A 27,982-nucleotide genomic window follows, 5' to 3' on the forward strand; every position below is an offset into this window, starting at 1 on the left:
AGGAATATCAGGATTTGGTATGCTTTATCTGGTTTCTGTAAAAGGTATCTGTGAAATGATGTAATTTATAAAGTGAACAGTATTTAGAAAATGGAATAAAGCTATAGAGCTCATGGAGTCAAGTAATGAAAAGAAGTCATCAAAAACATCCGTGCAATGGCACACTCAAACTTAAATTAGAAAACAGGCATGGTGAAAAAAAGGTTGTAAGAATAATTGAAAAAAAATAATCACCCAGATTCATTTTTTTAGTGTAATTTGGAAGCATTCAAGAAAAGGAGTAACACCTTTTTTTCCTTTTTAATTATACAGCAAGAATGTGCATTTCCCTCTGCCCCAGCTATTTCCCTGGGAACCATCTTTTGCTAGCATGGCTTTGCTGAATTTTTGAGTTTTCCTGGGGCAGGTGGATTGGAAGTTATGTGAGTGAGAAGTGACTTTTAAAAAAAATATCCAGTGTGATCTCTGAGAAATAATGATTTTCTGACCATCTTACTCCCCCACCCCCATACAACTAACAGACATAAAAATTAGAAGTATCTGTTTATAGTACAGTCTTTCTACACACACCAGCGTACATTTTTCCCCTTGAAATGAAGTGTGCCATCTTTATCTTCTATATAAGACGATTTGAGAACTGCTGCCGTTTAACACTGCATACAAAGCCGCTGTGAATAGGACAGCTAACTGAAAAAAAATGTGGTTAACTTTTTTTTTTTTTGTTGGGTTAAACTCACAACAAAAAGGTAGAAACGTCCACTGATACAATTCCTATTAATCCTATATACATTTCTAAAATCTTTGTCTAGGATGTCTCCAACGTTAAAAGACAGTCCCCTTTGGCACCTCTTTAATTACACAGCAGACTTCATTCCCATATACTATGACCTTTAATAACAGTGCAATAGTGGGTTTAGTTCTACTAGAGTTGAAAGCATTATAACATTTTCCAGCTTCAATACTGAAAACTGTATTTTTTGGGTAAAGCTATTACTCTTCAGAGTTTTCAACTGTATCCACAGAAAATTGCAAATAAGTACGTGTTCTGTTAAGCTGAGCGAGTCAGTGTCCATATCCATACTTGTATACTCTCATAAATTTACTCCTCTTCAAAATTCAATCCCAAGAGATGGAGTTTTCTATAAAATAGATTACTTATTTGCATTATCATCCCAGAAAGAAAACAGGGGTTTAAAAGTTTTAGAAAGAACTTGCAGTTTCAGGCAGTACTTCAGAATATTAGACACTCTAGTCTAACGTATCAAGCAATGCAACACCCAGATTTCACCTCTGTGAAATATTTTTGGTTTGGTTTTTTTCAGTGGCACTGAATTTGGTGCAGATCGGAGGCAAGCCATCATTTACAGAGAAATATATAGGGTATGACTTGCATACTGCTTTGCATTTTCTTCACAAACTTCCACGGTCTCTCCTGTACAGCAAGCCAGAAACTACTTCACTCTTTTTGATGTTGCAGTGCTTTTGAATGGATCAAATTCCTCCTGCAATTTGTAAACAGATGTGTGTTACTAGAACTAGCATGCTTTCTGAGCCGTTAAAAGTAAAGCCACCGTTAGATTAAACTAGAAAGCCTGGTCATGTTTTTTGACAGCCCTGGTTTGCTGGTTTTGATATGAAAGAAATTATCCATTGATTTAAAAGTCCAGATCACAGATGTGCAGAGAATAGAAACTGAGTTTAAGTCAGTATGTTCAGAACAGCTACTTGAAATGAGGAACAATCTGTATTTCAAGTGTGACCTAGGAAAACATTATCATTACCTGCAGCACATACCTCAATGAAGTTATATCCGTATACATATCACACATCATAATTTACCGAGATGTGCATGAATCAAAAATACTGTTCCTTTTGCATGTTCAAGAAAACATTTAGGTTTGTATTTCAGGTACCACAAGAAGAGATAGCATAGTGGAGGGAAGGGACAAGAATGTAACATCTTCTCTGAAGTGGTCTGACATTGTTAAGGCTAGGATCCTGACCATACATGACAGTCTGCTAGTCTGTGAAAACTTACTGCACAGTATTTGACGGTATAATGTATATTTTATTCAGTCAAATACTGTGAATAAAGTTCTACTTGTTTAATTATGGAGGAAACCATTTCCTAGCAGTTCAAATATACAGCGCAAGAACAGACATCCTGAACTTGAAGATAGTGTTTTAGATTTTTTAAATGCATTTACATAATTTGCAACAACAATAAAATGTCCTGGAAAATAGCCATTTTTAAATGTAAAAAACCAAACTTATCCCTTTTTACAAGAATAAAATACATCAACAAACAAAAGGAAATAGCAAAGCACTAGAAGATCTTATGATTACCTCCTTCCCCCGGCAAAATAACCTGTTCCACACATTTCAGGAATGATAATTAACTGATTAGGAACTGAAAGGAAAAAGGACTGGATATTTTCCCGAGATCCCCTCTAGCCTGATTTTTTATTATTATGTATATATTGTAATTAAAGCTGGTTGCAATAATCCAGCCCTGTTAATGAAAAAAAAAAATATTCAATTTTACTCTGAAATGTTTTATTCAAATAGCTGTAAAACAGTAAGCAATAGAAAAGAAAAAAAGACCACTATATACAATACCTCATCTGACTCAAAATCAACTCCTCTAGCTGTTTGGCTTTGTGAACCTCTTTTACTAAATGAAGGTGTACTTGACAACCTTGAAACATAGAAAGAAAAAAAAAAAGAAAAAGCATCACCATGTTCTCAATTACCAGGCATTCCAATAACTTGCTCTTTCACTTAGATTTGGACCACCAATCCAGGATTAAGAATTAACAGAAATAGCAGTAAGTAGAACGATTCAAATGCTCAAACTAACAAATTAATTGTAAAGCTCTGACCTAGCTTATTTCAGTCAGGAGACCAATATAAGAAGGACATGGACCTGTTGGAGCAAGTCCACAGAAGTCCATGAAGACAATCAGAGGGCTGGAGCACTTGTCCTGTGAAGACAGGCTGAGGGAGCTGGGGTTGTTCAGCCTGGAGAAAAGAAGGCTCCAGGGAGACCTTTCAGTGGCCTTTCAAGACATTAAAGGGGGGATCTTACCCTTGTAAGAAAGATGGGGACAGACTTTTTACCAGGCCCTAGAGCAACAGGAAAAGGGGTAATGGTTTTAAGCTGAAAGAGGGTAGATTTAGATTAGGTATTAGGAAGAAATTCTTTACTGTGAGGGCGGTGAGGCACTGGCACAGGTTGCCAGAGAAGTTGTGGCTGCCCCATCCCTGGCAGTGCTCAAGGCCAGGCTGGATGGGGCTGGGAGCAACCTGGGCTGGTGGAAGGTGTCTGTGCCTGTGGCAGGGGGCTGGAACTAGATGATCTTTAGGTCCCTTCCAACCCAAACCATTCTGTGATCCCATGATTTATTGTTACAGAAAGATCAGCCACATTAACAGGTAAAATATTATATAAATTCCTAAGTAGCGTTACGACTTTCTTTAAAATCTGGTTTTTTTCAGGTAGTGGATCAGATCCCTGGACTCTGCTAATTGCCAATCAGAAATAAGGCAGCAATGGTAGCATTCATGAAGCAAACATACTGACCTTTGATTTACTTTGGAAGAAGGAACAATAGAAATATCTTCTAGGTCTGAGTCATCATCTATAATATCCTGAAAAAGTATATAATTTATAAAGCTTTTTCACAGAATTTATTCTTACAGAGACGTAGCACATAATACTAAAGTACTGTAGCACAGAGCCTTTGGTTTTTTTCCAGGTATATACCTACCTATTTATACACTTCACAGGGTTCCAAGGCTAGAATTGTACAACATACAAATACAGCACAAGTTCTGCTCTTCAGATCTTTGCTCTTGCAGAACCCCCCAAAATACTCATGCATATACACTCTGTATCTTAGACTATGGTCACAAATAAAACATGGTCCTTGTTTTTCTCAGACAAACATCACACCAAAAAAGGGTACAAAAGGTCTACATATTAACATGCAGAATCTTACTGCTGGAACTCATAGCTTGGGAACATCTGCTGGTTTTGGCTAACATTTTGACAATATATTTATTTTTCAAATCAAATGGCAGCAAAAGGCAGTGCAATTTCACTCATGCAAGATGCTTCTTACCTCAGAGTAAGATTTAGATGAATTCAAGGAGGGCTCTGGTTTCAAAGACCTAAAGGCTAGAATAAAAGAAATTTAAAAATTTTAAAGTGCTCACACAATAAAATGCGAATGACACTATATCATTCTTTTTACTTAAAATCTGTTTAGCATGCATTTCTTCTGTAAAACAACCAAGCAACCCCCCCCAAACCCAACCCAAAACCTCTGCTAGAGTCTGACAACCCAGGGATCTAACCCTCTGCACAGCAGCAAGTGCTTCCCACTCTGGCCGATTACTTAGGAGGAAGAGAAAAATATTACTATAATTGATATTCCTGTATGTCTAACAGTTTAGACATGAACATAACTGCTAAAATTGATTTCTCTGTAGTATTTCAGGTCATTTGCTGACCAACCTAAAATTTCGGTAATTTACTAATTAATTTAAAACTCGCTCTACCTTCAGGTAGTTTGTGTGGGATTCAAGTATAGACTTGCGAGCAGTATTTTTTTCTTTAATACTATCACCTACGCCATTTCCTCAGAGCTTTTCCTGTGTAGCAAGGAAGGGCTACTCACACATGCAGCTTAAATTGCAGGTAGATTTCTCTGCCCTAGTAAAAACTGGCATTCTTAAAACTTGCTACAATACAAGATTAAATGGATTTTCATTAAAGCTTACTAACTTGTGAACATCAGTGAAGTTTAACTTTTTATCCACTGAGGAATGTTCTGCACAAAACAGATGCCATTAAGTCACATTCCTTCAGGAACTGCATACAGTAAGATCTTTCCTATTTTCAGTTCTAGCCAGAAGCCCCTGACACATTTCATTTTAACTCATGACAGCAGGATATCCCTATTCTTTCTCCTCCCCTCTCCATTTTTCTTTCTCTCATCACTGTTAGCTATTCTATTTCATTAGAACCAGAAGAATCTCTCACAGCTGAATTGGACTGATAGAAATAAAGGCAATAAGGCACTTCATTAAATAAACACCTTCATTACAATCTGAGAGAGCAGATTAGAGTAATGGACAGATCAAAGGCCTACCATCCAGGATAGACATATTTTTGGCAGGCGCAGTTACAGGCTTGTAGGTTCTGCTGCTAGTAGCTGACTCTTGGCTAGTGTTTCCTGTAGGGATAATAAACAATATGGAAATCAGTCATTTGGGTTTTTTTCACCATTTAGTCTACTATTACTGAGAGGGAAGTCACTCAAAACCCTACATTCCTCTTTACTCCTTGACTTTTTTCCTTGAATCAAAGCCCTCCTTACACGCAGAAGAACTGCTCTGGGCCAAGTGTTCAAAGCTCCACAGACTCGGCCTCCTAACACTCCCCCGGGCTCTGACGGCACCACAAGTGTTGGAGCACACGCTCACTGAACTAGTTTAAAGGCACTAACCAAATCAGTCCTAAGGTGACTGCCTTTGTTTCAACTCATCCTGCTCTTAGACCTTTGGGCATATTACGGAGACAACTCAAAGCAGTACATTACTGCAAGACCCCATCGGTTTTTTTTAATTTTTATATATATATATATAATGGAAGTACTGCTACCACCGTAAAGTGCATAATCACACATAACCAAAAAGAGCTATTTACTTCATTTTGCTAGGAAACACTCCCCATTTTCTCCGTCACTAGAGACAATGAAGTCTCTGGTAAATTGCATTAGGAGAGACAATCTTCATCTCCTCTCTGTACTGATCAAATGCATTACCTTTAGCAGTAACCAAGGTTTATCCCTGCACTCCATTGCACAGACCTTCCCAACAATGCATCTGTTAAAGAGTCTGCTATGTTTCCATAGCTGGGAAGCAAGGTATTTTTCTTTTCATCACCCTGTGGAAAAGTCACAACTTAAGCCTCATAAGGCAGTCAACTGTACGCAATATGATACCAAAAATACCTGTGAAGAACTTTTTTTCCAGTAGAGTCCTTAAGTGACAAATTTCCACTTGATGGAAGCATCAGAACCAAGCTGCCTTTTCAAGAACTGCAGTACAAAGAAAGTGAAGTTTTTCTCACCTCTTCCCCTTCGAGATGAACCTCTTGCTGTTAAATTTTGTCCTCTTGCACCTCTTGCCCTTCCTCTTGCCCGACCCCTTCCTCGGCTCAGTGTTGCAGGAAGGCCATCATCTGAATCACCGGTGCCTTTCACTCCCATATCCATGAGTTCTTCATCACTGGAGGCGCTGACAAGGACTGCATCCTCAGACCTGTGGGCTCTAGCCCTGGTCATTGCCTGAAATGGAACAGTAAGTGCTACAGGAAAAAGAATCTTAAATGATGGAATGTACCACTGTTAAATCCTATTTGTGATATATACTTCTGAACCCCTGTGGCTTAGAACACCCAAATCCACAGCGTTATGGAAGGCAAGGAAGTCTGTCAAAAAGCAGGGACAGCCTTTAGTCTATTTAATTTAAGACATGCACATATAAAGTAGTTAGCTAAGCTCTGATAACAGAATGGAGCTAGTTAATATGATACACCGTCAGTGGAGTTTGGTGAACAGTTCAGGTCACCCTGTGTCAGATATGTACATCTGCTTGGAGGAAGCACCCTCTGGGCTCCATTGACTTCATCTTCACTGATGACAGTGGGTGCCTAGTTCATGTGAAGATATCTCAGACCAGAAGAACTGAATCTCACCCCAGGTGTCCTTTTTCTCAAAATTTCATTCCAGTCCCACATAGCTTGCAAAGACAAAGGAGCATCAAAGCTGTCAGTGGTTGGCAATTCTCTTTGGGAAGACATATGCAACCTAGATACGAATCTCTGGGAGACCCAAGACTACCAATGAGAACAGAATTACCTAAAGATTTACCGATAATAACAATTTGTTCCAGTAGTATCACTCAATACAGCCCATCCACATGTCCACTGGTGATGGGATCACAAATAGTTTAAGCTGACAGATCCCTGAAGATCACCTGCCTGGTCTAACCTCAGTTCAAAGCAAGAACAACTGAATGCTCAGGTCCACAAATTTGCACAAGAAAAGAGATCTCAAAAGCCAAATCAAACAGTAGCTAGGCACATATTATACCAAAGAAGATTTTAAAAAAGACTTACTTATCTTGCCTAGGCAGACAGGCACTTCTTGGCAAGGACCGTTTGAAGTACTGCTAAGTGACTTCATATGCAGAAGTCACCATTTCATTTTTCAGCCTATTTTCAAAATTCAAAGGAGTTACCTCATGAACTTCCTCATCCTCTTCGTCAGTGTTCTTTTTTCTGCTCTCCCTGAATTTTCGCACCTGATTATAAAAAAAAAAAAGTTCCCATCAAAATAATAGTCCATTTCATACAATCAAAACACAGTAAGTGAGAAGTCAAGCTCATGTGAGAGGCAAAAAAAGAGCACAGAATAACTGAAGAGTTTGTCTAGAGTCTTTTCATGCTGTCCTACAGTTTAAGAATCTCACATTCTATTAATAACTGGAGCTACATCACTGGGGAGAAAAAAGCTTGGGACGTGATGAAAAACAGGAGATACTGTGTTCAAGAGAAGGAGAGTATATGTAATTTGACAATAAGGGACAGTGAAATATGAATAACTGGAAAACAAGGGGTACAGATGAAGAAGCAAGATAGAAAACAATGGTATTGGGAAGAGACAAATGTTCAATACATGTGTAACTAAGAAAGCTCAACTTGTCAAGTATGTAAAAAGATATGATGGGTGAGAGGGAAAGATAGTAGTCCAAAATACAAACAAAACAAAAAAACCCAAAGCGGCACAGAAAGCCTACAGGTACTGATTGTCTACGGTCTCTTCCAAACCCTTGTGAATGAAAGCAATCAGAAAGAAAGCAGGTAGACACAACCTTCCTCTCCCCACCAGATTATTCTTTATGCAGGGCACAGTTAAGCTAAAGAACAACTTGTCACACAATGCTTGAATATTACAACTAAATACCTAGCCTCATGTGGAACCTCAAAAAGTTGTCAGAGAAGTCTATTAAGGCTTACTAGATACACATAATCCAGGTTTGTCTCTGGGAGACCCTGAGCCGCAAGCAGTTAGAAGCTTGTAGAGCACCTGAAGGATTAGTTTCCTTTATGCTTGTCCTGTTCTTGTACTCTTCCCTAAGCCAGTATGAAAGAGCTAAGAAGAGATTATATCTACATCTTTCTCACAGTAGTTCTACATATATTAGTGACATCTTTTCTACGCATGTGAATGCAAATAAAGTGAGAATCAGTACAAGCATACCTTGTATGTGAGAGTCAATACAAGCTTTTAAATTATGTATTTGAAACTTCATCACCATATTTATTAATTCCAGAAAATGACTAGAAGTGAGTTTGCACATGCTACACACATCACACAAATCTATTAAACCAGGTTTGAGCACTGTTTTTATTACTGTCTGTCTTGATCTCTCCTAAGGAATTAACACAGTATTACCTCTTCGTCTATTTTTGATTCCTCTGCATCAGCACAACGCTCCTTAAGAAACTTCTGTGTTTTTTCTAATTGAAATTTCACCAACTCTTCTATGGCATCTTTTTCGTCTTTGTCCACAAACTCCTGCACTGCTTCTCCCATTCCTCTTTCAGTTAGAAGTGAAAGCTGTCCTTTCTTCATAATTGGGGAAAACATTTTGTTAAGAAGCATTTGTCATCAAAGAAAGTGAGTAATATTCCTCCGGTTTCAGATAACTATTACATTAACTTGGTTCCAAAATCGGTAACATGCATTCAAGATTTCAATCAGATAAAAGCACAGTGATAAGCAAACATGTTACCCATCATAATATAGTTACAACCATCTGGCTACTAGCACGTTACACCTACCTAACCAAGTATTTTCAAGACTCAAAGAAAAAAGCTTCATAGACAGTAAAGAAACTATAATGCTAGCCATATCTAAAATGTATTGTTGAGAGAAGGTAAACTGTATTCTTTCCTAGTTCCCCTCTCTTATTCAAGCTAAAGTTAAGACCAACTTGCAGAGACATAAAAACGCTATTAAAAACAGGCTCTGAATTATTATGGATTCCAAATTAGTTTCACTGTCAAATTCTAACATTAAAAAAATGGCAGTTACATAGCAGGGCAAATTATTACAATGAAGCATCAAGAGCTATTAAACAGAAGTCTTACTCTATTGAAATGCAATTCTATAAATACCAATAGTTCTCATATGTTCACCAAGTGAGATGACATTCATCAAGATATTCTACATTAAGGTATTACTACAGACACTAATTAGTAATAGTAGTAGATGCTACTGGTGGTGTTTCGCAGACACTCTCTTCTCTACCCTCCTTCCCAATACAGTAAGAAGAGACATTCTGAGAATGAAACTCCCACATGGGCAGTATTGTTTAAATAGCAGCCTCTTTTGTCTAAATTACAGCACAGACAATTGATTAGTAATAAGCATTATATAAGCTTATCAACTATTTTTGATCCTTCCAGGTGTCCTTTAGGAACTGTTTTGAGGGTTGCATCAGAAACATAAATCCTTTCCTGAAATAATGCTGCACCGAGGAATAAATTTTACAGCGATTATAAAATATGAAGTTTACAAAAAAGTAAGGTAAGGATCTCAAAAGACCGAGTGATTGTAATGACACAGAACATTCACATTGACTTTCAGCAATTAAGCTTTCTCCCAAAGAAAAAAAAAAAAAAAAGCAAGCTTGCTAAAAGAGATAAATGGCAGTGACTTTAATTCCCAGGCCTCAGCTTACCAGCAACACCGGAACTGAACAAAGTCTGGTACTTGTTAGGTGGTTTTGGTCTAAATTTTTTTAAACATTCAACTATGGCCCTGTGCCACCTCAGGGTCTGAGGGCTCATTTGTTTCCCTAATCAGACAAGATCAGGTGTCTAGCAAAACCTAAACCACAAGCTACCTTAACACAATTTTAAGACCCCTATCATCCTTTTGGGGCACAATATGCTTTCCCCCTCCCCTCCTTCTTTCATTACCACTGTTAACTAACATATTATCCCCCTACTGCAAGCCTTCCCAGAACACCAACAGACTCTTTCCAGTCTTTACAGATGTTGAGCTGCTGAACAGGCCGCAAATGCAGGGACCAGTAACTGAGCTGTTTATACAAGAGCATACAAAGTGGGAAGATGGTGTAACAGGGACGTTCTGTAGAATAAGGGAGGAAAAGAGAGTAAAAGCAAAATTTATTCTTCACAGAATAATACAGTGCCCTGTCTTTGACACTGCTACCGCTCCCCGTGGGATTTAGGGTTGGCACATGTTTGACAAGTACCTACTTCTGAACTAGTCACCCTGGGTTCCCTTATCATATTCAGAAGGCAAACAGCCCTTCCAGGGCATGATTTATGCCATCCTAGTACTGACACCTAATGTGTCTAAAGTTAGGCAAGATGATATAATCTGGGGGATCTTTACCTCAGGAATCCTTGCTCTAATGACCTTCTATAAGGCATGTTCTGAAGCAGCTTCTGAAAGTTACGGTTGATCATGTAAGCTCATGCATTTAGGCATCTGACTCGCTGATGAGTATTTTTTACCTCTGAGAAGTTACTGCCCTGGTCTTGGGAAAGGGAAATAGATCAGGTTTAATGGAAGGGTAGAGAGAAGGCAAACTACTGGGGGGGCTCTCTTCCTTTTCCCCGCTCTGCTTTAAATATAACGTGGAATTGCACTATGTCTGAGGACACCAATACACTGCAAAGTTAATAAGCTATTCCAAGTCAGCTGGTCACTGTAAATGGTACAGCCTCACACTGACCCTACAGTGTATTAAGGTAGCTTCTCACTCACAGCATGCTGCTCCTGTAAGAACATGACACATCATTTAGTACAGGGCAGACACCACAAGTTCACATGAAGGGTCACCATAATGTTCTCACACCAGCATGTGTTCAGGTACCCTATATAACATATATACAACAGTTACCTATTAACCTAAGACATACACTTCATACAGGAATTCACATACAGTTATGTAGAAAATAGATTCACTTCTTGATGAATGTCAAAGTCTTTTAAGGGTACACTACTTGCATTAAGGAAGAAAAAAAGATTAAAAAACTATATTTCACTAAAAAATATTTAATAAAAATCATAAAAGGTAGATACCTTCTCTGCTGTCTGAAAATATTGTTTTACAAGGTCTTCTACCCTCAGTGTCATCTCCTCAGAAGCAGGTCTGCCAAGCAGTTTTCCAAAATTAAGATCACTGTCTAGAACAGAAAAGCATGGTGGCACTGTCACCCACATTTGCAGCTTTTAATTATCATCCCACTGACAGTAATAAGATGCCTATGTTAACCTTTTTTCCTAACAATTGTGAACCCTTTTACATGTAAAGGTTTTTTGTTCTAATTGTAGTCTGTTCTCTGGAAACACAGGTAAATATAATAGATGTGATAATTGTACAAGACAATTTCACGTCTAGCAGATACAAAGTGTTCTTCTAACTACCAAATGACTGGAATTATAAATTGAACACTAAGTCCTGAAGGTTATTATAATTGAAATCTAGAAGATCACAAATGGAAGAAAATCAAAGGACTCAAAGCATAAGGGTTGGGGGTTTTTTTTTGCAAGTAATGGTTACTAGAGAAGAAATTTTCCTCCAAAGCACACCAATTTATTTACAGTAGAAAATGCTCTTAGCTCATTAAAGCTGCCCCCCCATTCTTGGGCAGCAAGATAGGAGTGACAGAGGGATGAAAGGGATAATCACCTGAGGTTACCACATACCATGCAAAGTAATATCAATGGACTACAGACTGCTTCCAGACATCCAGATGTTGTTTTGTTAGCCTTGCTATATGCAAGCAGCTATGACAAAGGAAACAACAGTAACTTCTGCACTCATGAAGTCTTTACATCACCTGTACTGAACCACACCATTATGTGCACATGTACTGACAACTCTCCTTTATTAGCTACCTCCCTTGTATTAGGGGACATCTAATAAAGCAATGCAAAGAACCATAGTATTGTTTTTACATCCTCTTCTTGAAGCTGAGATGCACATTAACTAGGAAAAAGTAAAACACTTTGATGAAACATGGTGACAGATCTGGTATTCTCAAAATGTTAATGAGATTACACAACTGTTAAAAAAACCAGAGCAAAATAAACCAAGATTAATACAACATAATTAAAAAAAGCCTCACTAAAAGCAGGTTTTATTAATGAAACATGATGTTTTGAACTTTATAAAATTGACAGTGTACGTAAAAACTGTCAATGGAATTTGAGTACTTACAAAGCACTAGGATTAACAGTTCTTTAGCACAGTATGTTCTTGTGCAAGCTGTATCTTCATTAGTGACTATTACAAATCCAGTATTTGGGCAACATCTATTAAACATTTATTAAAAATTCTAGGCACAGTGAGAAATGCTACAATAGTAACAGCTATTATTTGTTTTCCACAATTGCTTGAATAGAGACATACCTGGAACAGACAAGCCAAGAGCACCTCATACACATGATTAATTAGGGCAAACAAAATGCTGTCGTACACTCGGACCTTTTTTTTTTTTTTTTTTTGGAATACAAACATCTTTCAAACCCATCCCTCTCCATTACTATTTTAGGTATAAACAAATTAATTGCTACTATGCTACTACAACAAAAGTTAAAAAACAAAAGGAAAAAGCACAACACCCATCTCTTTTCCTGCAGAGTGCCCCAAACCAACCAACTCACTCTGAGAAGCCTCAGGAGTGAAGTGTTTAATGCCTTTCATGGTACTTATCATAGAATCATAAAGTAACTCAGTCTGGTATGGAGCTATATGTATTACCATAAGCAACTTAATAAGGTTTGAGGCTGAAGAAAAAGGAATTATTTATCAATAACTGTCAGAAGATGCTGTGCTGAACATGAGAATTTTAGACAAACCCAGAAACAGAACAGAAATACCTGTGCAATATATATATTAAATGCATCTTTACTCCTTCTATAACATATTAAGATGGCAGACACCAAGGCTTTGCAAGTGCTGGGCAACTAAATGAAGGAAGAATAATGAAAACCAAAGCAAGTCAATGATCCCTTCTTTTATATTTACCTTTTTTCTCTTTTTGCTCACGCCGCCTGAAAAAGTGTATGATGTCTTTTGGGTTAGCCACCCTGTCCATGTACTTCTGGCTAAAACGATGGACACTGAACGGTTCAAAGCCACCCGCATAATCAACCTAAGAGAGGAAAGGAAAAACTTAGATGTGAAACACCCAGAAGTAGAGAAGCCACACAAATCAGGATTAGTTTCTTACCCTTCAAGGGAAAAATTAAAGTAAAATATAAGTCAACCTAAAATTAATGCTTTACCATACTATGCAGAACAGTTAATGAATAATAATAGCCCATAATAATATTAAAAAAAATAGCTAATAACAGCCCAGATTCATAACTTGTTCTATTTACTAGTCTTCAGGAGAGTCTCCATAAATTAGGTTAGGAACAAACACAGGATAATATGACCCAAGAAAAACTGTAAATAGCCACTTTTGATGCCCTTACTCAGGCCAGAAGTGAAGTACACCTATGACCAATCTTATCCTTTACCGTAGAATACTGGTTATAAGTAAACAGAATCAGGTATAAAGATTACTTATATTTGCCTGTACACAGTAAGAAATTTTATATATTATGTGTTTATACAAAAAGCATAACTTTGCCTTGAAACTTCTCACAGTAACCTTTCAAAACAAAGCAATCCAAACCAAACCATTTCTCACTCGTAATCTTATGAGAGGCTTCTCTGGCTGGCGTGGATTTCCCAAGCGTTCTCTTTCTGCATTGTCCAGTATCAATTCAACCTGTGAAGCAGAATTCAAAATTCAGTTCCACTTTGTTCTCTTATAGATGCCTGAACCCTTCTGGTATAACTTAAAATACATACAGCTGCAGGGGGCAGAGCTACAATAGTAAGTATTTCTAGAATGTGCTCTCATTCCTGAACAGACATATAAACCAGTATCCAGAAAAAAAACACAAGAACAAGTGAGAAAAAAATCACAATGAAAGGCTTATCTTTCAGTTATAGGGCAGTCTGGCAGTATCTATGTCACTGATCTCTCATACTATTTTACTTTATAGCTATCATCCTTTGCTAAATTTCTAGTTCCGGGGAAAAGCAGGAAGAAACTTACACAGATTGAAGAATCAAGAGCAATTAATAAACGTGCCTAGTTACTTCTGCCACTTCGCAGAATCACAGAATGGTCAGGGTTGGAAGGGACCTCTAGCGATCATCTAGTCCAACCCCCTGCTAAAGCAGGGTCATCTAAAGCAGTTGCTCAGAGTCACGTCCAGGCAGGTTTTGAATGTCTCCAGAGAAGGAAGCCCCACAGCCTCTCTGGGCAGCCTGTGCCAGCACACAGCCCAGCTCTCAGGGTTTAGGTGCATGTATTTGTGCTGTTTCCAAAGTGCACACCCAACCAACACCCACTCTTAGGCAGGGGGTTTTGTACAACAATGATACGGAGCCCCATAAAGGCAGTTCCAGCGTACTTTAATAAGTTATCCCAGTCAAAGAATCTGGAAGCTAAGGCTGCAGTGAATGTCATGGAATTAGCTTCCTATGGAAACACTGACTAAGTTCATCTCAAATAACATGGGGCAAGACACAAGATTTCTCATCTTCCAGTCTTAAAACCAGTCACAGATCCTACTCCCTGTCCATACAGTTATCCGTATACTGTTAGCATTACAAGTTACCTTTTCCATGCAGAATGCTTGTATTGCCTGAGTTACTTTCGGATTGTCGGGATTAAAAAGATCTGGATGATCAGCTAGAACAATATCCTCTGTGTGGAAAGTTCGCACTGTCTCTAGAGCAATCTTCTGCATTTTCATTTTTTTCCCTTTAACATGCAGCAAACCAATGTGTCTAGAAGGAGAAAGGTAACTTACTAGAAGAGAGCTATAGCATAAAGATTTGTTTTAGATTAATGTTTACTTTCCGGGGCAAAAGTTTAAAAGCTATAGGAAGTTCTCAGAACTTCAGTTCTATTGTATTTAGATTTTGCTTGTTCCATACACAAGCACATGTACACAGTTCCTTGTATTCCAACTTACAAGGGTGTAACTCCTCTTAGATGTTCCATTTGCTTCAAATGTTAGGTTTAATCCTAAATAAAGCGAAAGTTATTTTAGGCACTAATTCCATCTACTTAATTTGTTACGTCTGAAGCTAACCCATGCTATAACACAAATCCTTTCATATTTAGAGGAAATATTTTTCCTTTCTCAACACAACACATGAGAGACATAAGGCAAGGGATAAACAAGAAGAAAAAGAGAAGATCACATACTTCTTCACAGCTTCTCCAGGGGACAGAGATGTCACCACTGAACTTCCTGGCTGAGTAACATAGAAACGTTGCTGTTCATTTTGAGATGGAGCGATTTTGCACTCATGTTCATGACCCCACACAACAAGATCAATAAAGTCAGCTAAAAACTGCTCTGGAATGTAGTTGGTAGCTCCATGTTTGCTCCTGTTAAAGAAAAGAGAAAAATAGTTAGAATGTGTACAGTCCTGGGTGGACAAAGAGGGAGTGAAGGAGGTGTGATTTAAAGTGATACAGAAACTCCAGCAAAAAATATCTGATATACATTTCATATCTGGTACTCCTCACATTTCTTCCGTACACAATTGTTTGGTTAAACAAAAAGGCAGCTTACACAGCTCATTCTTTTCTGCTCCCATCCTTTTATACGGATCTCCCTTTTCTTAGTATTTGGCTTGTAAGACTTTAGGGGTTTTTCTGTACAAGTGCTTTCATAGCACCTCATGGCCTTTTTTGGGGTTTGTTTTTTGGGTTTTTGTGGGGGTTTTTTTGTTTGTTTGTTGTTGTTTTTTTAAATGGTGGGGTAAAAAGCACTGAATTAGACATGGGACACACCACCTCCCATCCCCTTCCAGAAGGCAGAGGAGATGGAGGATGAGTGAGCTCCATCAGCCTACTAGATAGAGATCAGTACACAGGATGATCTGAGCTGTATTTGTTTACTTCTGTCTCACCATTACTTGCACATAAGGATTGCATTCTTATTCAGGAAAAATTGTAAGAAAGGAATTCCGCCTGTTCCTACTACCACTGCTGGGAGAAGTGTGTAGGCAGAAAGAACATGTTACCTATCCTCTGTTCAAGAGAACCTGCAAAGTATAACAGTGCAAGGGAAGATATGGTACTCGTCAAATTATGGTTCAAACAAGGATAGAAAATACAATACGAAGTTTAATGCTTTCAGCTCTAAGCAGCACACAAGACTAAACTATAGGCATATTATACTACAAACCCTGCGCTGCCCCTAATTATAAAAGCTTAGGAAGCAGTTTCCCAACATCCCTAACTCATTTATTTACACTCTTTTCCTTTATGATTCTTCTGCAAGAAGAGCTGTAAAACAATGCTTTCATTTGGGAAAATCTTAAGAGACCAGCTACTCACAAGAAGCACCAACTAGCATAGCTGGCTTTCTCACCTACCCTTCTCAAGGCAGTTTAATGAAGTAACACAACAGATTTAAAAATCACTGAAATTCATTCAATACTGTCACCTATTTTGATGGATCACAAACAAGTTAAACCAACTATCTTCATCTTCCCTTGGTCTCAGCATGGTTACTTGTTTATTGACAAACATACGATACAACCTCTCATCCGGAATCGCTCCTGGAATGGATAAAACAAAACATTTAATCATTTTTGTGTGGTAAACAACTCTTTTATTTTATAGCATTTTTATTAGCAACTCTATTAAAAAGATCATGAAGAATACAACTTTGTGGCCAGATCAGATCTTCATTTTCATGACCTAAGAAGTCCGAGGCATGATTATGAATTTGAACAAATCAAAGTATAAATAGGCTATTTTACTACATAGACTTCTGAAAATCAGACATTTTAACATTAAATCTACCTTTAAACAACTGCTAAAAGCAGTTTCATTAACTACTACATCTGGTTTAAGAACCCTTGCCAGTTTTCTGTGCCAAATAACTGCCTAAGGGCAGAAATAAAAATATTAGAAGAGGCGTTTTGTTTCTTGTTGACAGAGTAAGAAGTATATTTTGTTGTAGGGTGGCATCTAAAAACAGATCGTACTGAATAGAGATGGAGTTCTTAAAAATACTTTGAAGTTCTCTACAAAACAAGAAATAAACCATGAATTCTGCAAAGTCTGTGCTTTCCCACACAGCACGAAAAAGCCTGCAGTACTTCTGAACTGTTTGTCAATGATTATTTCCTTGATGTTTTTAACAAGGACAAAAAAAACCCCAAACCATCCATATCCAGGGTACACGACGCATTTTAGTAAAACCCCATATGGAGTTGACATATTTTGTATAAGAACAAGTGCTCTCTAAATCAGACAAAGTTAAGAGGGTATATAAATCTGGCACAAGCTCAAAGAAACACCACATGAACATTTTCATGAAGAAACACCCATACTTTTGAAAGTTGTTGAATTTCCCATGAATATTTGGGGTATTAAAAGTTCAAATGCTTTTTGAAAACTTTTGTATTGTGGCATTAGAACCTTCACTACTAACCCTTAGAACATCTAGTAAGCATTTAAAGTATCTCATTAAACACATGAAATCACAGCCAACTAGGACTTAACTTATAGCTATAAAGGTTGCTTGGAAATAAGTGTTTAAGTACTCATGACTGGACGTAAAATAAGGGGGAAAAATTAAGATCTTAATAGTTAACTTCTCCAGATGAAAACAGTCAAACATAACCATTCTAAGTAAGAAGTGAGGGTAGAGGAGAAAATAGAAAGCGACAAAATGAAGTTGAAAACCTACCATAGAATACCTTTAAATTATGAAGCTCTTTGTAAGCTTCTTTAAAGAAACTGAGGTTACCTGTGACAGATGTTACTTATGAACCACTTCAGGTATGTCAGACATTAGCTTTCTGCTCCGACAGTTTGTTTTTAAATATAACCAAAATGTCAAGTGAACACACAATGTTTAAGTTTTACCTGAACAGGAGGAAGTAAACTTAATACACAACAGTGAGAATTTAAGAGTGTCATTGCCCTGATTCAATACACAGGCACTATCTATGGCTGACTTAAGCAGGGTTCATTTAAGGCCAACAGAAGTATGGAAATGAAGTTACCGAAGGATTTATTTTAAAATTTAAAAAAGCAAACAAAAAAACTCCTGTCAGCCAGTGACAACAACAGGAGGAGAAACCTGACACTGTGACAGAATGATACACTTTGATTGAGCATTACTTAGGCTTTCATGTTTGTTGCAGCTCTGTTTGTTCCAACTTAATTTAGACCTATTGAGCTTCAGTAATACATGAACAGTGTAGCCACAGTCTGGCAGCCTAATACTTACCCAAGCCATACAGAGCAATTTTTGTTCTACCCTTACGCAATAAAATGGGACTAATATCTATTTTCTCCACAGAAGTTGAACGTCCAAAGTGATTCAACAATCCTGCACAGCTTAAAATATCCAACGCACATAGCGCATCTGCCTGTAGAAAATATTAAGAAACAAATATAAAAAATTTTAAATGAACATTTAATCTTTAAAGTATAAGTGAAACAGACTCAAAAGGGACAAGTAACTTCTGTGGTTGAAAAACCCCACCACACAGATTAGTTTCGTTTTTCAGTACTCATGGGTATTGAAGAAAATCCCTTTTCCTTACAAGTTTTGTTTCATTTGAACAACATGAAATTAAATATTAAATCATTCAGAAAAACAAAAACAAAACAAAAAAACCCAAACAGTCAAAGTCTAAATTACTATAGAAAATTATCTGGTTAAGCTAACTACTTCACAGTGAGTCCAAAGTTAAACTTCTGTTGTTAAAACACTCATCTCCATGATACACTGCTATTTGAGATAAAATGCAACATTTTTAATTCAACACACACACTTTGCTGCTTTCTAAAAGTAATTTTCCAACTTACTTTTAGTAGCTGATTTTTAAACTAGCATTTCATCATTATTAGATTATATTCTTTGAAAATATAAGATTCATATCAATTGCATATGCACAAGTCCAAATATCAAAATTCCCCTTCTTTAAGAAAAAGGCTTTCAGTCTCAACAGATAGGATTTGTATTAGAAGTTTTCTGAAGGGCTGCCATTTCTTGGTATGAAAAGTGATTCTGTTCTCAATGAGAGAAATCTACATAAATTCAGAATTTAAACATAGTTCATATGGATCCCTTAACTTCTTTCCTCCCTCTTTTTTAATGTCATGCTTAACCTGTCACTAACTAATAGAATTCCTAAAGATACACAAAATATTTACGTGAAGAGTGGAGCAACTGACTAAAACTAGCCTGTTCTTCAAGAACGGTATTTCTATACAAATCTCTATTTCTAAAATACTATTTTTGTAATATAACAGCCCAGTACACAATTATGATCATATTTACCCCTGTGGGATCATCATGATTGCCATGAATACTAAAAATTGGCATAGAAATGTTGAGATTCCCATCCTGATAATTCACCCATGGAAACCTGAACAAGAAGAGGAAAAAAAAAGTATTTTTTTTTTTAATTACATTTTTTAGAAGTTAAAAGTTAATCTGCAAAGTTGTGGAAAATTCTCAATATTCTCTTCAAATTAATGTCATCAAAAATATATTATGACAGCAGCACAAATGAGTACTATGTGGCTATGGATAAACTTAAGCTACACAATGTAAGAGGATTCTTATTCATGGACTGGAACAGCACTTCCCACTGTGAACAGGCTAGTAAAAAGATCCTGTTTTTTAGGGCAAGCCCAAACAGAATTGCACAACTTGTTGTGAGGTATGTGCAAGAGGAGCAGACTGAGCTGTGCAACCTTTGTTTGCACACAAAGAACTCTGCCAATTTTACCACAGCAATTCAATTAAATTGGTTTATTTGCATTGTACTTGCAGGATAGAAACTATAGATTACATAAATGTATCAACTGTCACAACACATCCAGAAGTTTCTTAAAAAATTCTGTGCATTCCATTATAGACTTAGATTACAAAAGATGACAAGTGAAGTCATCCTGTAAACTGTACCACACAAACAGGCCTAAACTTCAAGGTTCCAGTCATGGAGGATAGAAATCACAAAAATCACAATGCATTCACTCAATGTGCAAACCAAACCTTATACCGTAATTTATAGGAACATACTTACTTGCTATAATGAAAATTAACTGCCTGATCACTCAAAATTTCAAACTGAACAGGACGATCACCCATGCAGTATTTTCTTAGTGACTCCAAACAAGAGTGTACTGTTTTTCTGGAAGGTTTGTTGTCATGAAAAAGGTCCCCACCTAATAAAACAAAGTCCACCTGTACATAACAAAAAGTTGCATTATATTAATACAACATTCTGTATTACCTTGAAAGACTTCAAAACAAATTGTTTAAATTATTTCTTCTAAGGAGTTCCATGTATCTCCTCATATCTGGACTGCTAGGTAAAACAAGCTGGTAGTTGTCAACACAGTATTTAACTTCCTCATGAAAGAAACATTAACTAAAGTTATTCATTAAAACAAAATCAAACCAAAAAAGACCCATTTCTGAAGAGCTATAGGAAAAAATAACAGAAACAATTGAAAAAAAACCCCAACAAAAATTCCAGTGAAGTGTTTTAATAAGGGTCTCCAGATTGGCTCCTGAACATTTTCTTTGAAAGGCACGAAGAGATACATTATCTTTTCATTGCTGTGATGGCAAGTGGGAAGAAAGCAGTAGCTATCACCACATTACTTTGAGAAGTGTCCTGGTTTCAAATGGGACAGAGTTAATTTTCTTCCCAGTAGCTGGTGCAGTGCTGTGGTTTGGATTTGGTATGAGAATAACGTTGATACCACACTGATGGTTTTGGTTGTTGCTGGGTGATGTTTATACTAAGTCAAGGACTTTTCAGCTTCTCAGACCCTAGCAGCAAGAGGGCTGGGGGAAAATTGGGAGGAGACGCAGCCAGGACAGGTGACCCAAACTAGCTAAAGAGGCATTCCATACGACAGAACACCATCCTGAGTATATAAGCTGGGGGAAGTTGGATCACAGCTCAGGGACTGGCTGGGCGTTGGTCAGCGGGTCGTAAGCAATTGTACTGTACATCACTTCTTTTTTTTCCTTCCCTTTGGATTTTATTCGTCTCCTCCCTCCCTTTCATTGCAAGTGTCATTATTATTTTATTAATAATTAAAATAACTCAATCCTTGAGTTTTACTTTTTTCCCCAATTCTCCTCCCCATCCCTCTGGGGTGGGGCTGAGGGGGGAGCGGGGCAGGGTAGAATGAGCAGCTTTGTGGTACTTAAGTTTCCAGCTGAGGTTAAAACACGACAAGAATGTACTAGCTGAGTTTCCGTATATATTAAGCTTTTGAAAAAGCATTAGGGAAAAAAAAAACCAAAAAAAACCCCTCTTCATCAAAATTACAAATAATTTCACTAAGAAACTTTCAATCCTTAAAAACAGATTTATAGAATAGAATCATATTATAGAATCCTAGAATCATTTAGGTTGGAAAAGGATAGAGTAGAACACTGCTTGTGGTCCTGGTCCCTTAACCAGTCATCCCAAGGCCCAGAAGCCTCCCAACTGCCCTCAGACTTCATGTTGCACCTTCATTGCTGCCTGCCTGAGAAATCAGCAATGGGTACTAATCTGAGGGCTGCACCAGGGTGGGAAGGTTTCTCTTCACATCTTTAACCCGGGCCCCAGGGAGGCCGCAGCCTTCCCTAAGAAGTGGGTTCGGTCTGTGCACTGGGCCTTCCGGTCCCATCAGAATGGAGCCTGCTGACAAGGACCCGTCTTTTGTTCTTTATGAAGCAGTTCTGACGCAGGGTGTAGGCTGACTTAACCTCACCGACACCGCTGTGTTAGAGGAACCATCGTCCCCGTTATTGTTCGGTTCCACCTGCAGAGCCTCACGCCCATCACGCAAGGGCACCTGGGCAGGTGGGGCGGCCACAGAGGGGACGTGCCTGATGCGCCAGGCAGGGACTTGTCAGCATTGCCCCCTGTGTGCTCAGCCAGGCAGAGAGAGGATGGGGAATCCTCTGTACCACGCGTCCTGCCTGCCTGGACCCGCACAGGTCACACTAGCTGCTCTTGCATGAGCTGCAGGCTCCTAGCAGCACTCTCTGCTCCCCTGGCGTGGGAATCCCACTGCACACCACACTGGAGCACTCCACTGTCAATCCTGTCGGCACCGGAGCTGCTCATCTCAGCAACTCAACACCTCCTAACTTTTTTTTCTACTTTCCAAGTTGTCTAAAGACTTTGTATCATTACCCTTGCTCTCCATAATCACCTTCCCTTACCGCAGGGACACATCTTCTCCAAATACTACTGGAACTAGTGTAGGCAATCTAAAAACACCATTAGTCCAACCAGTGTCATAATTTAAGAAAAATGCTCTCAGAAAGGAATAGGCATTCCTTTTACTAAACAGAAACATTACTGTTGGAATAAATAGTTTAGTAATATCAAATTAAATTACTAAAGATTGAACCAGGACTAAGCTTTATAGCTTCTGGCAGGTTGGAATGTACTTTGCATGGTCTCACTCCTTCACTTTCCAAAAAGCAGTACTTACTTCATTTTTCTGAGCATGCTCCAGAATTTCATTAAAAGTTACGAATGTGTCATTTCCACGCACTGGATCCTTCTCCAAATAGCCAAGATGAATATCAGTAGCAATAAGTATTTTAAAGGTATCTTCGTCATCCCTGAATAAAATAGGAAAATGTGTGTTGAGGGAAATATACTTAAGGATTTCAACACCAGCTTTCTTAAGGTAACCTTTTCTGTCTGAAGTCATTAAACACACAGGAGATTTGTTAATAAAACTCTACTAAAATATCACTCCTGTCAATATTCTCAAAGCATTTCACTACTTTTATTGTAAATAGCCCTTCCTTCACCAAACCAACCAGTTTGACGATTTGGTTTTCCCAATCAGCCTACTCTAGCAGAGGCTGCAACCACCTCTCTGAAATATTTAACGAAAACCTAAAGAATCCTTTGTATGTCTTCTGCCTTTAAAAAAATCTTGGTAAGCAAACACTCGATTTTTCTCTTTGTACATATGATCGTAAGGACCTGAGGGTAAACCCAAATGATGACCTTTGCTGTTCTCAACTCATTCCAAACATACAAAAGATTTGTTATATGATATGACAGAAGAACACAGAGCTGTAGACAGCAGCAGCTTACTGGGAGTTGATGGTACTCATCTTGGTTCCAAGGCTCCTCACAAACAGGCTCTGGACTCAGGTCAGGAAGTCGGTTCCGACCCTCGTAGATACTAAGTAAAGCCAGAGAGACAGGAACAGAACCGAATTAGAATGAACGGCACAGCGAGCTGAGCCGCCAGTTACCCAGCCTTTCACCGGCAATTACCCTCAGGATAGGGAAAGCCCCTCGCTTGGTTTAACCATCTCCTACCGCACCAGATGCGGGGCCGCCCCGCCCGCCCCCGCCCCGCCAAGGCCACCCGGAAGCGCGAAAAGAAAAGGGATTTCACGGGAACGGCTGCAAAACGCGGCGGGGCAGGAGGCGGGCGAGCGAGGACAGCGGCACCGGGTCCCCGGGACGAGCGCGACCCTCAAGAGGTTCAGCATCAGCGAATAGTAACGGCGGCGGCAGCCGGCCCGCTCCCCCGCCAGAGCGGCCAAGCAGAAGCCGAGCGGGGAGCCCGAGGCCCGGCGCAGCGCTCACCCCGCGGCCTAGCGCGGCCGTTTCCATGGCGCCGAAGGGGGCGGGCCCGCCGCCGCGGCCCATACGCTGCTCTCGCGAGAGCCGTCTCGTTCAAAGCGCGCGCGCTGGCGCCCCCCCGCCGCCTCCCCCGCGGGGCCGCCGTGGTTGGTCAGCCAGCCCCGGCAACCGCTGGCGTCACGTCCGCTAGCGGCGCGCGGGCCGGAAAAACGCCGCGGGCGGTGGGCGGGGTGTGCTTGGGGAGGCCCCGCCCCGGCGGGAGGCCCACCCCCCGGCGCGTCCCGGCGGCGGAGGCGGCAGGTACGGTACGCGGGGCGAGCGCGGCCCAGTGGGGCCGGGCCGGGCGGGCGGCGAGCGCTGGGGCAGCGGGGGGTGCGGGGCTCGGCCTCGGGGGCGGGCGTTGAGGCCCTGGCGGGGTGGTGCAGCCGCCGCGGAGGGGAGCAGGGCCGGTGCTACCGGGCTTGGCCCGCCCGGCCCTCGCTCGGGGCGCTCGGGGAGAGGGGGGCGGCGGGCAGCGCGTGGCGGGGCTGGGGCGCTGCTCTGGAGTCCCGTCGTTTCTCCCTAATCTTTTGTTTATACGGGGCGCAGTGCTCCCCGTGCGCCCCACGAAACGCCGTCTGAAGGCGGTGCTGCTTCGGGGGATGGGGCTAACACCGTGTGACCTGGGGATACCGGCAGAGCTGGCGAAGCCTCATTTAGTGGCGCAACATGGAGTTCGCTCCTGAGTTTTGCTGTTCGTGGTGTTGCTGGCGTCAGCGTCATTCGTCAGATGTTTTTATGGACAATTAGTTGCACAGGAAACAGTAAAAGTTATTACAGATATCGTTGTATGTCTGCTGCTTACAGATGCTGATTGAAAATGAGTAAAGACAAACAAATCGATGAAGATGATGATGACAGCGAGCAGTTTGAGGACTTTACAGAGAATTTTAACCAACTTGAACTGCTGGAGACACACAGGCATTTGATTCCTGTAGGAACTCAGAGCTGTTGGTCAGGACAGTCTGACGATGACGATGATGAACAGGAAAGAAGTGAGGAATGGTACGAAATGCAAGAAAAAAAAATGGAAAAAAATCCAGAGAAATTGCTGCTCTGGGCAGCTGAAAATAATCGGGTAAGGCATTTATTCTGTTCCTTTGTATCAACGACAAGAATGTTATTTTGAGCAAATATCTACAGTTCCATCCACAAACAAAAATTTACCTACACACTATTTTGATCTGGTTTTGCAAGCCACTGTATGTAAAACAGTTCACCCCAAAAAACTATCTCTAGATCCATTAGCTTTCAGAACAAAAGCTTTGAATTGTAGTTCAAAGTTACAGTAACAGCACTCTTCTTAAACTTCTATGAACTAAAAGCATGCCAGGCTCCTCCTTCATGGCAAGTAAGCCTTTTAACTGGGGTGGAGAGGGTGTGTCTGAAATCTTTTTTTCAAAAGCTCGATGTGCAGGTAATGGGTGAATGTTTCCCTGTTGGGGGGGGCTTTTTATTTTTTGGTGTGAGGGAGAGATGATCAAGATACTTGTTACCTAGCTTATTACACCCTCGTGTACATTTATTTTCATTAATTACCTTTCTTACACACACAAGCTCCACCTACGGTTCTGTGGAGGTATTTATGTGTTCACAGTGAATGGAGAGAAGGTGTAAGGTAAAAAGGTACTCCAAAGGCACTGTAACTAATGTTCATTTTGTAGCTCTTTAAAAACAAAACAAAAAAACCCCCACCAATGTAAGAATAAATGGTTTCGTTTTAAAATTATTTGTTGCACTTAAGCCTTTTTGAGACTGACAGAAATTGCTTTCCCACAAAATTTCAGAACAGTAAAAGCCATACATCTTGTTTGTAGAGTCTTATTTTGAATTGCCCGTTTCCTTTAAATAGCTGAGTACAGTGAGGAGGCTCCTTTCTGAAAAACTGGCTCCAGTGAATGCTCGTGATGAAGATCAGTACACTCCTCTGCATCGAGCTGCCTACAGTGGGCACTTGGATGTTGCACATGAATTGGTTGCCCAAGGGGCAGACGTTCATGCGCAGACGGTGGATGGCTGGACACCTCTGCACAGCGCCTGTAAGTGGAACAACACAAAAGTGGCTGCGTTCTTACTTCAGCAGGGTGCAGACATCAACGCGCAGACAAATGGTTTGCTGACACCATTGCATATTGCTGCAGGAAACAAAAACAGTAGAGAAACCCTTGAACTCTTGCTGATGAATCGCTATGTGAAACCAGATCTGAAAAACAACTTGGATGAAACTGCCCTTGACATTGCTAGGAGGACTGACGTATATCACTATCTTTTTGAAATCGTAGAAGACTGCATAAATGCTGTGTCCCCTTAAAAGCTGTGGTTAAGCTTGTGAATGTGAGGTTTGCTGCCTCCTGTTTGTGTTCTGCATGCTTATCAGTGGTGGTCTGTCCCTTGGCAACAAGGTTTTTCTTTTATAATACTTTAGTATTCTCCTCAGGCAAAATGTCACTTCTTGCAACTCTGCTCTGTGGCCTCACACATACTTAGAAGCGTTACTGCTGTTATTCGAGGTGTTCAGAAAGTGTCAGTAATTTCAGTGAGTTTCCATTTTGTTAGTGCAGCTTCCGAGGGGCCTTTGTAATTGCCCTGTACTGTCAAAGCAGGAGGGAAAACTGGAATATTTACTTGATGTGAAAGAATTCTGGCTTGGTTATGCAGTTTATTACAGCCCACTTGAAAATTATTTTTTGAGAAATTTTAACTTTTTTAAAGCTGCATGAAAGCTCAGAATGAATGTAACTTATTAGAGTGATACACAAAATGTTTAGTGATTCTCATGTAAGGAATATTATAAAATAAAATATTTAGCCCTAAGTATTTTTGTTGTCATATTTTTAACTGAAAGCTCAATTATTAATGCAATTGCTTGTTCATAAATCAGAAGTGTTATTCATAGGAAGATAAAGTAGTTTTGGTGAGGTTTTTTTCTGGTACTTTCAAGCAAATTACTTTCTGTGAAGATCCTGTTTAATTTTTGCTTGTAAATTAAGTTGAGGAGTAAAGTTTTAATGTCATGGATAGGGCATTAGAACAAATGAACCTCAGCTGTGTGAGGATAAACAGCCAACATAACGTTGTGTCTGATGTAGTTACAGCTAATTTAGTGCAGGATGCACTTGGCAGTGTTCCACTTCTGAATCCCCAAAGAGAATCCCTCATTCCAGCTCAAATATTCAGCATAGTTTAAAAACTTTACTGGTATTTTCCCTCAAAATTCCTTAATTTCCAGTCCATTCTTTTATTTGCTTATTTGATGCCTTTTTAATTTGCAATAGCCTGTGTTACTAATCCCAGGCATTCACATCTGAGCTGGACTTCTGAATGTGGCTGCCATCATTTAACCAAACTTAAGGTGGTGGGGGTGGGTTTGTTGGTTTGTTTCTTAAGATTTTGAGGCCTTCAGCACACACTTGAGTGCAGCTTCTCTGCAATCATGCCAGCTAGAATCTCACTGGTTTGCAGTGAAGACTTGGGGCCCTTAACCTGAAGCACACTAGGCAGCTCTTAGCACCAAGTACTGTTTGGTTTAGTTTAGCAGAAAAATGTTAATTAATGCTATAAATTTTCACAAGAGACATATTTTGCTGCTTCTGCTTGTCAGTTCAGCCTTTCTGCTAGCAAGTGGAAAATTCTATGATTTTTAGAATTGGTGTGAGAGTTTAATTTACCTGTGTTACTGTTCACATCATCTGTACTAGTCTGCATCTCAATCTTTCAACTTCTTTTGGAGAATCAGCATCTCTGGATTATTCAGCTATTTGTGAAAGGTCCAGTAAAATATGTACTTCCTGTCTTTTTTTTTTCTTTCTACTGCCTCAGTTCAAGTGTAAATTTTTTGCCAAAAACAACTACTAAATGCAAGTAACTAACAGGTGAGGGTTTTAAGTATCATTACAGTACATCTCAAAACAATTACTCTGAGCAGGTAGATATTTTTTCATCAATAGTGGTTTAGAAGGATACTGGTAGAACTGCAGCAGTGCTGTCAGCCCAGTAGATGATCTGTATTGCGTGGGAATTAGCATACTAAAGGTTTCCCATGGTAATGGCATGCGGCATGGTTTTGAGCTTCATGCCATCTGTAATTCAGAGGGGAGAAACTTGCTTCTCCCTGTTAATCAACTGAATGTAAGACCTGAAG

General features: G+C 39.5%; 2 protein-coding genes across 5 annotated transcripts; one reads left to right on the forward strand and one right to left on the reverse strand.

The window, feature by feature from the left end:
• Positions 1-7: 7 nt before the first annotated feature.
• MRE11 (MRE11 homolog, double strand break repair nuclease) lies at positions 8-23,895 on the reverse strand. 3 transcript variants are annotated; one of them, XM_037376563.1, is made up of 20 exons: positions 23,806-23,895; positions 23,302-23,392; positions 22,682-22,814; positions 20,257-20,417; positions 19,506-19,593; positions 18,447-18,588; positions 16,647-16,761; positions 15,395-15,580; positions 14,799-14,970; positions 13,817-13,897; positions 13,147-13,273; positions 11,196-11,299; positions 8,529-8,702; positions 7,312-7,374; positions 6,140-6,356; positions 5,157-5,240; positions 4,125-4,180; positions 3,584-3,651; positions 2,620-2,698; positions 8-1,502 (listed from the first exon to the last, which is right to left on the reverse strand). In XM_037376563.1, exons 2-20 carry the CDS (start codon positions 23,319-23,321, stop codon positions 1,452-1,454), a joined length of 2,121 nt encoding a protein of 706 aa, XP_037232460.1. In that variant the 5' UTR covers positions 23,322-23,392; positions 23,806-23,895; the 3' UTR covers positions 8-1,451. The 3 variants fall into 3 exon arrangements, with proteins under 3 accessions (XP_037232460.1, XP_037232462.1, XP_037232461.1); XM_037376565.1 differs by having other exon boundaries at positions 23,302-23,396; positions 23,806-23,871; XM_037376564.1 differs by lacking the exon at positions 23,806-23,895 and adding an exon at positions 23,488-23,568.
• Positions 23,677-27,632, forward strand: ANKRD49 (ankyrin repeat domain 49). 2 transcript variants are annotated; one of them, XM_037376568.1, is made up of 3 exons: positions 23,677-23,699; positions 24,649-24,919; positions 25,694-27,632. In XM_037376568.1, exons 2-3 carry the CDS (start codon positions 24,662-24,664, stop codon positions 26,150-26,152), a joined length of 717 nt encoding a protein of 238 aa, XP_037232465.1. In that variant the 5' UTR covers positions 23,677-23,699; positions 24,649-24,661; the 3' UTR covers positions 26,153-27,632. The 2 variants fall into 2 exon arrangements, with proteins under 2 accessions (XP_037232465.1, XP_037232464.1); XM_037376567.1 differs by lacking the exon at positions 23,677-23,699 and adding an exon at positions 23,993-24,102.
• Positions 27,633-27,982: the final 350 nt, after the last annotated feature.

The sequence above is a fragment of the Falco rusticolus genome, chromosome 2 (assembly GCF_015220075.1).
Source record: "Falco rusticolus isolate bFalRus1 chromosome 2, bFalRus1.pri, whole genome shotgun sequence".
NCBI lineage: Eukaryota > Metazoa > Chordata > Aves > Falconiformes > Falconidae > Falco > Falco rusticolus.

Excerpts from the sequence above, each read along its gene's own strand:
- MRE11 (XM_037376563.1), bottom strand. The coding sequence starts at position 23,321 with ATGAGTACCATCAACTCCCA. Across the intron at positions 20,418-22,681 it reads AGCATGCTCAGAAAAATGAA|GTGGACTTTGTTTTATTAGG; the intron begins GTAAGTACTGCT and ends TGTTATGTACAG. Across the intron at positions 2,699-3,583 it reads TCTTCCAAAGTAAATCAAAG|GTTGTCAAGTACACCTTCAT; the intron begins GTCAGTATGTTT and ends CTATGTTTCAAG.
- ANKRD49 (XM_037376568.1), top strand. The coding sequence starts at position 24,662 with ATGAGTAAAGACAAACAAATCGATGAAGATGATGATGACAGCGAGCAG. Across the intron at positions 24,920-25,693 it reads GGGCAGCTGAAAATAATCGG|CTGAGTACAGTGAGGAGGCT; the intron begins GTAAGGCATTTA and ends TCCTTTAAATAG.